At 44.8% G+C, this 15434-nt stretch overlaps 1 protein-coding gene across 2 annotated transcripts in view; it reads right to left on the bottom strand.

Annotated features, from left to right (window-relative positions):
• The window catches only part of ZC3H3 (zinc finger CCCH-type containing 3), a 154970-nt gene that overhangs the window by 32044 nt on the left and 107492 nt on the right, over window positions 1-15434 (bottom strand). For both annotated transcript variants that reach the window (XM_048938848.1, XM_048938849.1), the window contains exons 6-8: window positions 7212-7296; window positions 4932-5090; window positions 3066-3135 (exon numbers count right to left, since the gene is read on the bottom strand). In XM_048938848.1, coding sequence (XP_048794805.1) covers window positions 3066-3135; window positions 4932-5090; window positions 7212-7296 — 314 coding nt within the window. The remainder of the gene's footprint in view (window positions 1-3065; window positions 3136-4931; window positions 5091-7211; window positions 7297-15434) is intronic.

The following is a 15434-nucleotide window of genomic DNA, read 5'->3' as shown; positions in this document are numbered from 1 at the left end:
TTGGAGCCAGCAGCTAATGAACCCGAAACTCAACGTGAATTTCCAAATTGCTCACAACAGAGTTTTGAAGCTCTATTAGGGAGAAAAATGCTGATTCTTTTCAAGTTCCTCAAGGGGAAAAGCTGTTGTAGCAGCAGCGGGCGGCTGCCGGAGTCCTAGCCTCTTGCTAACCTTCAGTCACAAACCCATTCATTCAGATTTATGGGTTCCTCTAAATCACAGTGACATGCTGGAGGCTCTGCCCCGTTGCACAGAAGAGGAATCAGCTCTGCCCAGCGTCCCCTATAGGGTGAAAACCCCATTAGCTCCACTTTCCCCTATCCCCCAGGTAGGCTCCCTCTAATTTTTCCACTGCTTGCAGAGGCAGATTGGCTTCTGAAGCTATCTCTCAGGCATAGTGACCACATGAATGAGTGCTTTGCCCTGGGGTATCCACCAGAGAGCATCCTTGGAACAGGACCACAGCTGGAAAAAGGATTTGGCTGTTTGGGATGTGGAAAAGGTATCTGCTGCTCACAGCTGAATCCACAGCCTCTGTGTTTAAAAGGGATTTCCCCCATTTTATAATTCTGTGACTTTTCAATGGGGAAACTGATGCATGGGATGCTCCAGGTTGAGTGCAGCTTTTACCCTCAAACCAACAGCTTTAGCCCCAATAAAGTCCTGCTCCTTTTCCTGGACCATTCTGCTGACTTTCCACCAAAGTGGACATGTGATGACAATCCCAGATGGCACTCTGAATGTCTGGGTGCCCCCAAAATCCCAACATGACATTGAGAACAAACTAACGTTGCCATCAGCAGAACCTTGGACAGTGCTCTCAATCCATTTGCCATTAAGCACCACAGTCATTATTAACTGCAAATAACAGATAAGAAATATTAAAATATATCATAGATACTAAAATAGATGATAGATAACAAATAATAAAATAGGTAACAAGGGAAAACCCCAACTCAAATAGCTGAAAGTAAGCCACTCATTCATCCTGAACCCAACAATTCGCCCAGGAAAACCTGCACACGGGGAAAACACTGCCTTCCTCTGCCGAACAACTTCACCTGCCTTCCTCCTCAGTTGATAAATGAGGGAATCACCACCTCTGCCTGTAATCACCCGGGTTAACAGGGAGTTACAGGAGCTCAATAGTGGAGTCGCCTCTTGCTTTGGGCAGCTGGCTCCCCATGGCCATAAATCACTGTGAGCAGGCTCCAGCTCCTCAGAGAAGCTTGTTTCTCTTCCAGACGGTGTTGACGACAAGCACAGGGCAAGTGGAGACTCTGAACTGCTCCAGGGTGCCTAATCCTGCAAAAAATAATCCTCCTTCCTTACAGAGCATGATCTGCACAGCTACAAACACCTCCTCCAACCGGATTCATTTTAGGGTTGAATTGGAGGGCTGTCACCTGCTTGTTTCCTATGCTGATGTAACCACTCAGCCTGGGATTAGATGATGCTTCAGGACCCCGTGGGACTCATATGGATATTTCTAAGTCCCAACTTTCATGCATGTTTTTGCCCTGGGATCAAAATCTGCTGATACACCCAGAACCACTCAATGCACTGGTAAAGATAGAAGCTGAGCACTCCATGGGGTCTGGGCCACTACGGGACTAACACCAGCTTTCAATGCCTGCTGAAATATCCAAGACCACTTAAATCATTGGTATAGATGAAAGCTGAGCATCCCATGAAGTCTGATTTGGGATCAACGCCAGAATCCAATGTGTGCTGAAATACCCAGGACCCATAAACTCACTGGTATAGATGGAGGCTGAGTATCCTATGAGGTCTGGATCACTATGGGATCAACATCAGGCTCCAAAACTTGCTGAAACATGCAGGAGCACTCACTGGTATGAACGGAAGATGATCATCCCATGCAGTACCAGTCCTCCAGCTCAGAGGTACTGGTAATGGGTCGAGCGCTGCTAGCAGTGCTTGTACATTCATTATTTCAACATAAAGAAATTAGCAGCATCTCTTAAAGACATCCTATCCCAATGTCTACTCCAAATTTCTGTCAATTACAGCGATTCTGGATATGTCAACAGCCACACAAACAGCAAGACCCTTTGCAAACACTTCTTCTTTCTCGTTTCTTTATTTCTGAAGCCTGTCTTCACATTATAAGGAAAAAAACAACTTCAAACAGTCCTTCTTCCTTCTATCAGTCCTCATCCCCATTGCTCTCTGTCATGCCATGAGTCATGGAGTACAGCTGTCCCCAGTCTATCTTCTCTATTTTATATACTCATGATTAAATGACTCTGAAGAAAGAGACATGTAAAAAACATATGGTGCTTTGTGTCTCGCTCGGAGCGACTCTGCTCACCACCAGCATAACTTATGAGCTCCTTGGTGACAACGAACGTGCTGTATGCAGAGAGGGGAGGAAAAAGAGACGAGAAAACTACAAGGGAGGAAAAGGAGACAAGAAAATTGTATGTCCAAAGGCAGTGATGCACCCTCCTTTTCCAATGATGCTCAAATGGAAGAGAGTGAAGAAGGTCCTACAAGGGCAAATTCACAAATATTCCAAGCAAGATGAAAGCAATGATGAAATCAAAAGCCATTCTGCCCAACAGTTTCACTGCCAAGCTTTTACAGAGAGGTGAACGTATGCCCAAAGGCTCCTGGATGCTGCGACACTGTCCTTGTCTACCCCTAGCATGGGGTGATTTAGAATAAGGGTGATCCTGCACAGGGAAGGATTAGATGCTGTAAACACTGCTCCCATGCACTTACTCTGTGATTACTGTAGTTTAAGTGCTCCTTAACCCAACACATGTCACTGATACTTCCAGTAGCTCCAGGTGCTCTGGTTTCCAATCCACTGCTTAACACACTAATCTACTGATTCACCACACTGGTTTAAGCAGCACACTCTGCTCCCATTATAAGCCCTGACCCTATAACAAGCCCAAGCAGCTTGGCAAGCAAAGTACAAATGAACTCTATTTGAAGCACTCTATAACACAGGCTTCCCTACAGCCATCATAAACACCTCTGTAGGTCAGTTTGTTAAAAAAGCAACAGCAAACTTGTTAGGAAGCCATACGGACCTTGTCCTTGGAAACTTTGTGGGAGAATGGACACTTCCCATCTGTTTTCTTGCACGTGCCACGGAGAAACCTGCCAAGAGACCAGAGGGAGAGGGGTGGATGTGAGAATAGGTAAAAAAAGAAGCCATTTTTCAACACTGAGTCTCTTGTCTGACACATAAAACTGCTATAAAGTTCACCATTAAAGCCTATAATATGCCTTAAGTCAAGTCACAGAATCATCAAATCACAGAATGGCTTGTGTTGGTGAGGTCCTTCATAGAACCATAAAATGGTTTGGGTTGGAAGGATTCTTACAGATCACAGAATCATAGAATGACTTGGGTTGGAATGGATCTTACAGATTATAGAGTCATAGAATTGTTGGGCTAGAAGGGAACTCAAAGATCACAGAGGCATAAAACGGTTGGGTTGGAAGAGATCTTATAGCCTATCCAGTCCCAGCCCCTGCCGTGGGCTGGTTGCCACTCACAAGATCAGGTTGCCCAAAACCCATTCAACATAGCCTTGAGTATCTCCAGGGATGGGGAAACCACAGCTTCTCATAGCAGCCAATGCCAGGGTTTAACCATTCTCTAAGAATTTCTTCCTAATATCTAATCTAGATCTCCCTTCTTTTAGTTTAAAACCATTCTCCACTGTCCTATCACTATCAGATTGGTATGAACAAGATATAAATGGGAGCATACAGATGTAAAAAACGTTTGGTGGCAGCTGGATTTGCAGATCTTTACAACTACAGCATAGCTTCTCAATAAAGGACAACCTAAAACAAACACAGACTGAGAAAAATAAAAGATCATGAGAAAAAAAATATAGAATAGGATTGTATTACGAGAAACTGAGTGCAAGCAAGTGAAATCAGCTTAAAAAAAATGAAGGCAAAAATCGCCTTTCCCTCCTATATGGTCTCCCATCGAGCGTTGTGCAACTCACAAATGATTTCTCGTGCAGCAGCAATTTTAAGAAGAAATTACTCAAAGAGTTCATCAGCAGAGTTGGCTTTTCCACGCTTTTTAAACGACTAATAATATAGTTTAATCAACTGTTGGGCAGGTATAATGAACTGGCAACATTAATCAGTTCTCCCATAATAAATTACTAGGCTTCTTAGCTGTGTGGCATTGCAGGATGAGGGATTCAAACTTGTTGCATGGAGTGGATGGAATGGTCTTTTTGGAGGCTGGCTAAATATTTTAATTTCAAATCCTGCCTTGCAAACTGTGATGGCATTCTCAAATTGACGGCGGTAACTGATGCTAACAATTATTCTTCTAATTATGTTTAACAAATGTTGACTGGATCTTATTACAAATTCTTACGATAAAAAACAGTACATGTTACTTCAATCTTTTATCTTTTTAGGTGCCATAAGTATCATAAGAAACATGAGTGTATTAGTGGTGGTATCCACTTCCAAGACATGAAGTAAGTATTAAAACATTTCCCATAGGTCACGCAAACAACTAAAGCGTGCATTCTGGTTCTGTGATGCTTAATTATCATGAGTAGGTATGAAATGTCATGTAAATTCAGAAAAAGAAATTACCAGAAGAGATTAAATAGATTAGGATTCTCCTGTCTGGCAAGTCTGGATACAAAAGGAAGATTACATAGAGTTATAAATGATGCCTAGAAGGTGATTAGGGAACTATTAACCTTTCCTTCTCACGACCTATGGACAAGGAGGTACCTAACCTAGCAGGGAAGCAGCCAGTCGAGGAAGCATTTTTCATGCAGCAGTTCTCATGTTTTTCTATCTCTTTAACTGGGAGTTTCCCTGCAGAATGTCACACAAGCAAGTACCAGAGCCAACTGATGGCCCAACGATGGGTCATAGCATATGGTTACTGCATCCATCCGTACCTGGTGCAGACTGCCACCTTCTCTGGATCATGGATGTAGGGGCAGTTCTCCCCACGATTGCACTTGCCGAAGCGGTTGTAGTACATGCAGTATTCCTTCTTCTTCTCTTTCTTCTGCTTGGCTTGACGGATGATGGCCAAACTCCTCTGAACAGCACGGCTAAACAGAGCAAGATGGATGTTTCCAACTTTACAACTTCAGTACAATGATATCACAAAACGACACACAGAAAATGGTTCAACGGTACCCAAAATCACAGAAAAGACCAAGCTGCACATTGAAGAGAGAATTAAATATTCAGAAAATCTGCACTGGGCCATAGGCTTTTAGATTCTTCTAGTTTTGGGGTTTTTTTTTTGCCAACTTCAGCATGAATCTTTAAAAATCTAGAATATCAGGCTAATTTTACAGCAAATGTCTGCATTTGAGATAAAGTAGTCCCATGTTTTAAGCAATCTGATCCAGTGAAAGATGGTAGAAGTGTTGGACTAGATGATCTTTAAGGGTCTTTTCCAGCCTATACTGGAAAGCACTTCTGCAGAACACTTGGGAACTCTGGGGAAAAAGAAAGCACCCAGCAGTTAGCCAGATATCCTGGAAAGCCTGTCCCAGTGTTTGTCCATCTCCATGGTAAAGAAATGTTACCTCATGTAACCTTACCTGGAGCAGCCTTGTGCCATTCCCATGTGTACTACTGTTGCAGAGAAGAGATCAACACCTCCCTCTCCACTTTCTTATAAAAGCTGTAGGGAGCAATGAAGTCACCTCTCAGCTTCCTTTCCAAAATAGACAAAGTGTCCTCAGCCTCTCCTCACAGGAGAGGTCATGATGCCAGCCACATGCTGGGCTGTGAACACAGCCAGGAACATGAGGGAGGGGATCTACCCCCTCTATTAGAATTACTATGGTGCCTGCAACACCTCAGTAGCATATAAGGTCCAATCTGGGATTCTCAGTCCAACACAGTGAGTCCAGTAAAAGGCCACCAAGTTGGGCCTGGACCATAGGATATCTAAGCAAAGGGCAGGAGCTGATCTGCTCACTTGGGAGAAGACAAGTAGGGGTTTTGTCCTCCGGGACTATTTAATGGCATGGTACAGAGAACACGAACCAGACCTTCTCTGGGATATGGCACAAGAGACCTTAGGTGCAAGAGCCTATTAAGAGCCCTTCACCGGCTCCTCCATGACCAAGATAATCTTCAATGACACTGTGAGCATGCAAAGAGCTTCCCTGAAGCTTACAGGAACACAGTGAGGCAGAAAAAGTCCTCTCCTATGCTGGCTGCAAGGTAACACCAAATACCAGACAAAATTAAGTACCTGATATCACTAGAAGTTTCTTAAGGATATCAGAAGTTGTTTAGCACACGTTTCCCATGAGCTTGCAGTTGAAGAAGTGATTACCCATCAACTATAGGACTGTATGGGACCAGGAGGAAGCGAAGAAGCACTTCTTTGCTGAAATTATGATATGGAAAAAGGGCTCTCCTACAGTCAACACCCTTTGTGAGATATTTGGCCAGCACATTAAGCGCACTTATTTGCAGGATGGACCTTACCACCAATTAACTGATGGCAGATTTTAAATTAGGTGGTATTAGAGATGGGTTATAATAAAACATAGCTAAAATCTGGCACCAAGTCTGCCTACAGACATCTGGAACCAAGACACTTTGGGAATAAATTTTAGTCTACTACAATTAAGAGGAGCTTGTCTGCAAATGCTCATACTTAAGGACGCGATGATACGTGGCACATCTGTAGCATAGAAGGAAGGCAATAAGAAAGGCAGCAGGGTGTTAAGCAGTGGTAATGTGCTGTCATTTTCCTACTCGTGGTGCTTCCCAGTTGCCACATGCTTGGTTCCCAGTTTGCAGGAGCAGCAGCACTGGTTGGGTACTCGGTAGAGAAGGAAAACCTGCAAGTTTGCTGGGTTGTATTAGGATGTGATTTATTGAGTCATGGGGGAAAAAAATACAAACTGCTGCTCTACAGATGGCAGTGACACTGCTGCCCTCGAGAACAATAGAGTTGTTGTAAAAAGGGACTTTCAGAGAGGGCTAGAGAAGGATTTGAATTCTTAAATGTGCTGATATCCATTACTGACCTTTCAAACCCTCTCAAGAGAAACTTTCAGAGCAGCAGCCAGCGTCTTCCTGCTAAGTTTACAACTGAGAATGGGGGTGAACAGAGCTTCATCAAACTAAGAGCCAATGAAACAGCCCCATCACACGCTTCATACACCATCCTGAGCACAAATCACACTGTGGGTACAGACCTTGCAATGTATCGGCTCGTGGCTGATCGGTTCAGGCAGCCAAATGGAGAGAAGCCAGGACTGCTGGGCGTGCAGCTCAATCGTGCTGTTGGAAAACAGGAAGAAACACAGACACATTCATGACCATTTGCTCAGAATCACAAAATTTTGCAGGATCATGTGTTCTTTGGTATATTACTGCTTGGATGAGTACGCAAGCTTTGCAACGAGGATAAGCCCTGCAAAAAAAAGGCCTCTGAATGCTGCAGGGATCCTTTCCTTGGTGCTGGGAAACTGCTCCAGGGAAATTCACACGTATGCATTGGCTGAGGAGCAAAATTTGAGGTTGCAGCAGCCCAGGGAAGCCCAGTGGCTGACTTCAGTCCGTGCATGCATGCAATTAAATTATCCTTGAGTGCTGTAGGAAAGACTGAATTGAAAATAAAAGGCATTTCCAGGTGGTAGCAGCGTGCTTCAGTCACTCACCTGCCATCCTGGGTGTGCTGGGGAGTGAGTGAGTGGAATTTGATAGCGCAGCAGCATGCAGTCCCGGCACTCGAGCTGTCACTCTGGCTGCCAATGGCTGCAAAACCCCATCTGTTCCCTTTGCAAATGCAAAGAGCAAATGTGATGCTGGTGGCCCGTGCCTGGAGATGGGAGGCATCGAGAGCTTGCAGGACATGAGCAAAAATCTTTGGGTGCAGCAGATATTACAACGTGTGTTGAAGCTTGGTGCAAGATCACTGAGTATTACAGGGGCATTTCATAGAACCACAGAATGGTTGGGTCAAAAGGGATCTTAAAGATCACAGAATCATAGAATGTTTGGCTTGGAAGGGACTTTAAAGACAATCCAGTTCCAACCAGGGTTGTCACCCACCAGATCAGGCTGCCAAGGCCGCATCCAGCCTGGCCTTGAACACCTCCAGGGATGGGACATCCACACTTTTTTCTGGGCAGTCTGCCCAGCTTTTTGGCCATCAGGACCCCCAAAGTCTTCCTCTGCAGCTCGGCTCTCAATAAGTTCTTCTCCCAGTTTGTACACCTGTATCTGGAATTGCCTCAACCCAAGTGCAATACTTTGCAATTGCCCTTGTTAACCTTCATTAGATTCCTGTGTGCCCAGTTTTTGAGTCTGTCCAGACCCCTCTGAATGGTGTCCCTCTCTTCTATTGTGTCAACTGCACCACTCAACTTGGTGTCATCAGTAAACGTGCTGAGAGTGCACTCAATTGTCTATGTCATTGATACAGATGTTGAAGAGCACTGGTGCAAAGATGGACCCCTGGGGAAAACCACTCGTGACTGGCCTCCTCCTGGACACAGAGCCACTGATAACAACCCTCTGGTTGCAACTATCCAATCAACTCCTTATCCAACGAACAGTTTACACTTCAAAACCATATCTCTTCAATTTAGAGTTAGGGATGTGGTGTGGGATCATGTCGAAGGCCTTCGACAAGTTCAGGTAGATGACAGTAGTTGCCTTCCCTTTGTTCACTGATGCAGTCACTCCACCATAGAAGTTCACCAGTCACAAGAACTGTTTTTGGGGATGTTTGTTTTTTTGGCTTTTGGCTCAGGTTCTGCTTCTCCAAGGGAAAGGTGATGAGGCCATCAAGATCAAGCAAAGCTGACCTCCCAAACAACGCAGGGAGAGATCCAAATTAAAGCCCATCATTAGGGAAAGGTTAGAGCATCTCTCAGTCCTCTGCAATTATTTTTAAAGCACTTGAAAGCAAGCTCAGCAGGACAAACTATCCCAAGAGTGGGCTCCCCAGGGCAGCAGACAATATCTTTAAATATTTAATACCTGGGCATAAAAGCAGACTCTAGGGTACGAGCGTCTCTCAGTGCTCATGTGCCATCCTTTTAGTTAAAGCAGCCTGACAACCACATCCTTTGCCAGAGAAGAGGAACTGCTAAATAAATAAATAGGTAAATAAATAAAGGGTGCAACAGTCTCCTTCAGCTGGTTTTAAATGGGTATGTACCCATACTACAGACATGGCTGAACGGCTGGGTGGATTTTTTTCACCGCTTTCATCTTCTGGCAAGAAGAAATGTTATTATACGCAACCTAAAACTATTTGAAAATGTTGGGAGGATGGAATATGTGCCACACTGGATGCGTATCACTCTTTACTGATTCCTACTGGGAATTAATTCGCAGCCTCCAAGCAGTTTCAATGCACGAGAATCACTCCCATTCATTGCAAAATGCAGCACGGAAGCACCCGTTGACCACATCCAGCAGCCTGGCAGCTGGCAAAGCAACACTTCCTCCTTGCTCTCTAATTACTCTGAGTGGAAATATTCGTCCAACTAATAGAGAACTGCCTAAATATTTACCCAGGAGGAGACAGCCCATCGGCCATGTGGTTCAGAAGCTCTGTAATTATGTGGTTTTTAACATGCAGCAGCCTGGAAAGAGGCAAAGCCTCATTTCTCTCTTCTGTCTATTGGGATTTATGGAGCTGCAGCACAACGTTGGTTTTAGAAACTTTTCCATCATGCAAAAAAAAAACCAAAAAAAAAAAAAGGTTAAATGTTAATGTTAAAATAGAATAACAGAGTCATTATGGTTGGGAAGACCTCTAAGTCCAACCCCAACCCATCCCACCACGTCCACTAAACCATGTCTCCAAGTGCCACACACAGCTCTTAAACATCTCCAGGGATGGTGACTCCACCACCTTCATTGGTAGCCTATTCCAATGTGTTACCACTCTGAAACACAAGTGATTCTCTGCAAACCTCTAAGGAATCAGTGAGCAAGGTCAGAGCAAGACAGATGCACAGTGGAGTGTTGAGCTCTCCAAAGGCACCTATGCCCTATGGGGTTGAGAAATGACACTGAGGAATGGAAAGGGATTAAATTAAAAATAGAAGCTGAAATGTGCTTGTGTGCAAGCCCATAGGGCTCGAGACTCAATGAAACATGAGGGACATGGTTTGCTGGGCTTGAGTGGGGATGGATTGATGGTTGGACTGGGTGATTTTGGAGGTCTTTTCCAACCTTAGCGATTCTGTGATTCTATGAAACATAATGCTGAGTGCCACTAAGCTTGACTGTGACCCTGGAGAGCCTCACTTGGCCCTTCCTCCACATGCAACCCAACTGAATTTTGCAAGAGAGTGATTAAGCACGCTGAGAGAGGACCAGTACTGGGACAAAGTGCTTCTGGAGCAGGACAGCAAACCATACATCCCTATGCTAAAGGCAGAATTTCCATTGCAGATATTTAAATAAGAGTGCACAGGAAAAAAAAAAAAAAAAAAGGAAGAAGAAGAAGAAACACACACAAAAAAAGCTGCTGGGTGAGCATCAAAGAACTGCACATTAAGGGCTTTTTAACTGATTACACACAGCACGCCGGCGTCAGGCTTGATATTTTATATCCTGCATAAGGGACAGGTGTTTTTCTCTCTTCCTTTTATTTTTTTTCCTTAACGATTGAGTCAGGTCGAAGAGCATCATCTGTAAGGAAACCCACAGCCCGTGCAAACGGGGCTGTTTCTCTTCATGCATCATCCCAACCCGACGCTGGCTCTCGGAGAGCTGAGAAGTGATTGTTGTACCTCACCCAGCCGTGAGCCTCGGCGCGTCGCTCCAGAGGGAACGGAGCTGTCATGTTCATTAAATGCATGATTACAGCTATGATTAATGGCAGGGGCTATCGTCTAACTCTGTATTTTTTTATTTTTTTTCCCCAACTCTGTTCGAATCCACAGCATAATAGCCTGGCTCCGGAGGTCTCTCAGAGGACACAACCCACTCTGAACTTTGCTTCTGGAACAAAATGGAGGAAGGTGATCGTGTCAATAGGGCTCTCCATTGAAGAGACTGGAGGCTGTACCCCTATGACAGCACCCATGAATTAATCCAGATGGTTTCCTTCACAGATTGCAGGATTAGATGGGTACTTTCCTCTGGTACCTGGTCCCTTTCCTCCAGGGAAAGGCTGGCAGACATCTCCGTTGGCAAACTACCTTGGCAAACCATACGTATCACAGAACAACAGAATGGCCAGGGTTGGAAGGGACCTCAAGGATCATGAATCTCCAACCCTCTGCCTGGTTGACCCTGCCTGCTAGACCAGGTTGCCCAGGGCCCCATCCAATCTGGCTTTGAAACCTCCAGGGATGGGGTATCCACAACCTCTCCGAGCAGCCTGTTCCAGCACCTCACCACTGTCATAGTAAAGAACTTCTCCCTGACATCCAACCTAAATCTTCCTTCCCTCAACTTAAAACCATTTCCCCTTGTCCTGCTGTTATCTATCCTCTCAAAGAGTTGATTCCTCTCCCGCTTGTAGGCTCCCTTTAGGTACTGAAAGGCTGCAATGAGGTCACCCCGCAGCCTTCTTTTCTCCAGGCTGAACAAGCCCAGCTCCCTCAGCCTGTCTTCATAGGGGAGGTGCTCTAGACCCCTGATCATCTTCGTGGCTCTCCTCTGGACCCTCTCCAACAGCTCTCCGTCTTTCTTGTACTGGGGGCTCCAGAACTGGACAGAGTACTGCAGACGGGGCCTCACAAGAGCAGAGTAGAGGGGGACAATCACCTCCCTGTCTCTGCTGGCCACCCCTCTTCTGATGGAGCCCAGGATGCCATTTGGTATCCATCCATTTTTGGGTGGATCCACCATTCTTGGGTGCTTTCCAGGGTGGGATGTGGGATTCTTTCATTCAGCTTCAACACCTCCGTGCAACTCCCCACCACCCCAGGACTTTTTAACGCTTCCTGAGAATGCCAGCTAAGATTTCCCTTTGCATGCAAATCAACTGCAAACATTGCAGTGTGGTTAATTACACTCTTAATTATTTAGGCAGGATTCTATTGCTCCTAGGGCACAGTGAAAGAGCAGGAGACAAGGGGATGTGTTGGGACCAAGCAGTACAGTGGAGTAATTATGCTCGGGAGCATCATGTTGGGGCATCAGGTAAACCCCCTTGTGACAACAGGACCACTAAGCCCCCTACAATAACCCCAAATCAAAATCTCACACAAGGAGAGAAATGGGCTTCATTCCAAGTGTCGGATGTTGCTCCAGCTCAGCAATCACTGCCATGGGGTTTTGCACCACCATCCCATTATTTAACCTTGCTGAACACCTGCACCACTGCAGCTTGCTTCTGCTCAACCCCCTTCACGCATTGGCACTAAGAAAAAAGGCTCTTTTCAACCATGCCATCTCCTTTAATAGGTCATGTTATAACTGTGCTTTGCCTTCTGTGGCACGGGCAGCCTACTTCTGGAAGAGGTGGCCATTCATTTTGTGGGGCTCTCCTGCCTTTATTGCTGAACAAAAAGTTTTGAGGCTGGCACTCAGGAAATTTATTTCTTTAATTATTATTCATTTAAGTGGCTTCCACTGTTTCAGATGATCAGCACTAGCAGCTGCTGGGGGTAATTTATTTTACTCACCAGACAGCAGAAACCCTCACTTTCTGGAAGGTAACAACAAAACAAGGGCTTTTAAAGCAGCTTTTCATGCTTTCCTGCCTGACTGCATCCCAGCTCTGAACAGGAAAATGCATGTCCCTGCTTCAGGCACTCACAGTTTTGTTATCAGCAACGCACGCTCAATTAACAATGCATGCTCTGGTTTCAATGCTGTTGCAAAATCAGCTCTGTGGATGCTTGCAAGGAGGATGGAGCATCTACCATGCTCTGCACACCCTGGATCCAATGGTGCTCCTCAAGGAGAGCAGGTTGCAAACCCAAGAGGTTGAGCTCAAAGAGACCAAGGGATTGAGAAATCCTAAAACTGAGGAGATGAAGCTAAAAGGGTCCTGGCACTGAATGGTTGAGTAATCCTAAAATCAAGGGATTGAGCTCAAGAGAAGCTGAGAATTGAACAACTCTAAACTGGAGGATTTGAACATAAATGAACCAAGGGATCGAGCAGTCTCAAAACGAAAGGACTGAGTTCAAAAGGAGCTGAGCAATCCCAAACTTGAGGGATTGAGCTTGAAGGAGCCAAGGGATTGAGCAAATCCAAAGCCAAGTGACTGAACTCAAAAGGGGCTGAGAGATTAATTAATCTCAAAACCAAGGGATCAAGCTCCAAGGGGACAAAACCCAAACCCAGCAGACTGATCTTAACAGCGACATGGAATAGAGAAATTCCAAGGGATTGGAAAATCTAATTGAGCTCCAAAGGGAACAAGGGATTGAGGATTACCAAACCCATGAGACTGAGTTAAAAGGAATAAAGGGTTTGAGTAATTCCAAACCCAAGGGATTGGGTTTGAAGGGTCCGAGGGATTGAGCAATCCCAGAACCAAGAGACTGAGCTTGGAAGAGAAGAGGGGATTGAGCAAACCCAAAGCCAAGCAACTGAGCTCAAAAGGGCCCAAGGGACCGAGCAATCCCAGAACCAAGGGATTGAATCTGAAGGGATAAAGGGACTGAGTAATCTCAGAAACAAGGGACTGAGCTTGAAGGGCTGAGAGACCCTACTCAAACAACATCAAAATCAGCACAGTATAGCAGTAATCCAACTTCAGATGTTCTCACGTCTTAGGTTGGGCTCTTCAATCATCCCATCCCAACACAGAATGAAGGCAGGACAATTGAGGCCACAGAGGGGTGAACAAGCTACTGGAGATTGGGATGTTCTTTGGCATGATGCAATGATGGGAATGTTTGGGCATGAGCTGCAGGTTTTCCTGAGTATCCAAAGTTGCAAAGGGAAGATTTCCTTGCAAGAAGCAGCTTTGGATGTTGCTTAAACTGCAGTGAGCCCACATCGTGGGCTGCAATAGTTCTACTTGCACCGCTTGTGCTGAGATTGGGGTCAGGGCTTCTTTCTGGACAATGTCAAACCTTAATTTTGTTCCTGCTGCTTTCAATTTCATACCTTTTTTTTTATTTTATTTTTTATTTCCCCTTTCAAATTTATTTTTGAAATGCTGTGTTGCCAGAACCTTTTGCTTCTTTACCCCAATTTCATGGAAATTTCTCAAGCGTCCGAATAACGCAGCAATTGTAGTAAGAAATGAAGGAAAGGTTTGCTCAACCAGCTTATTGCGTTTGCTTAATTAAAGCCACATCTAATTGCAATGCATCAAACACTTTCCACACTGTCCTGCTGCCACATTTCCTAACATTTCCGCAAAGTGAAAAATAGATCTTTGCATTTCTGATTGTAGTCAGGGCACAGAGAGACAAAATACCAACCCAATAAATTCAGGTGAACAGCAGAATTATAACCCATCATTAAGTAAATCCTGGGCTATTAAACTGTCATGAGCACTTCCCATCTCTCTGCTACCCCAGCACACAGTGGAGATTAAAAAGAGGAAAAGTTTTGCACAATATCCTCCCATCATCCCTTTGGCTCTCCCAAAAATTGCACACTGGACTGTGTTTCTCTGCATGGTCCCAGTCCAGCAGTGGATATTTATGGACAAGGATGAATCCATCAGCCTTTTTTTTAAGTTCCCTAAGCATGAATTGCTGATTTCCAGTGGTTAGATGAATTTTAAAACCTCCATGCATTAGGATGAATGAAAATAAGGTCTGGAACAAGAATTATAAATATGGGATATGCAAGATGTGCGTTTGGGAAAAGTTGCCAGGCAAACATCAGAGCTCCAAACAGCAGCAGAAAGAGTGATTTAAGTATCTCCCAGCACCTATATTAAACCATTCAATGTATCAACTGGAAATTAAGCAGAATCTGGTGTCATGTCCATCTCCATGCTGTAGGGCAAAAGCCAGTACACCTGAGTCTTACCCAAAAAAAAAGTTATTGAAAAAAAAACCAATAACCCAAACTGTCCTTGAAAAAATATCCAATAACAGAGACATCACAGTCAACCCAACCAATGTGCTTCTTCAAAATCCTCATCCTCCAAAAGCCCTCCCTGCTGCAATGGAAGACCCCTGGGTTTTTGGCTTCTCTGTCCTGAAATCTGGCCCCTAAAGCTGGATCTGCTCCATCTGACACTTTCCATGGCCATGTCTTGAGGGTTTTGCCCACCTTTTGCTGCTCCAATAAAAGTCTGCTGCATTGAATCAGTGCTTGGGAATGGTCCTCAATCTCAGATCCACACTCAGGATGGTTCTTCCCTATGGGCTACAATGGTCTCACTTCCATTAAAAGGCACTGCATTTTTTTTCAAGCCATTTCCACTATTTGTTACAATCGCTTTGAATTTAATATGTTCCCTGTCAGCAGAAGCACTCTGAAGTCTCTGGTCCCATGGAAAGGCAGAAGGAGTGCAGGGATTCAGA

This window comes from Lagopus muta, chromosome 3 (assembly GCF_023343835.1).
Source record: "Lagopus muta isolate bLagMut1 chromosome 3, bLagMut1 primary, whole genome shotgun sequence".
Taxonomy (NCBI): domain Eukaryota; kingdom Metazoa; phylum Chordata; class Aves; order Galliformes; family Phasianidae; genus Lagopus; species Lagopus muta.
The sequence above is the reverse complement of the archived record's forward strand: the minus strand, read 5'-3'. Positions and strand labels throughout refer to the sequence as shown.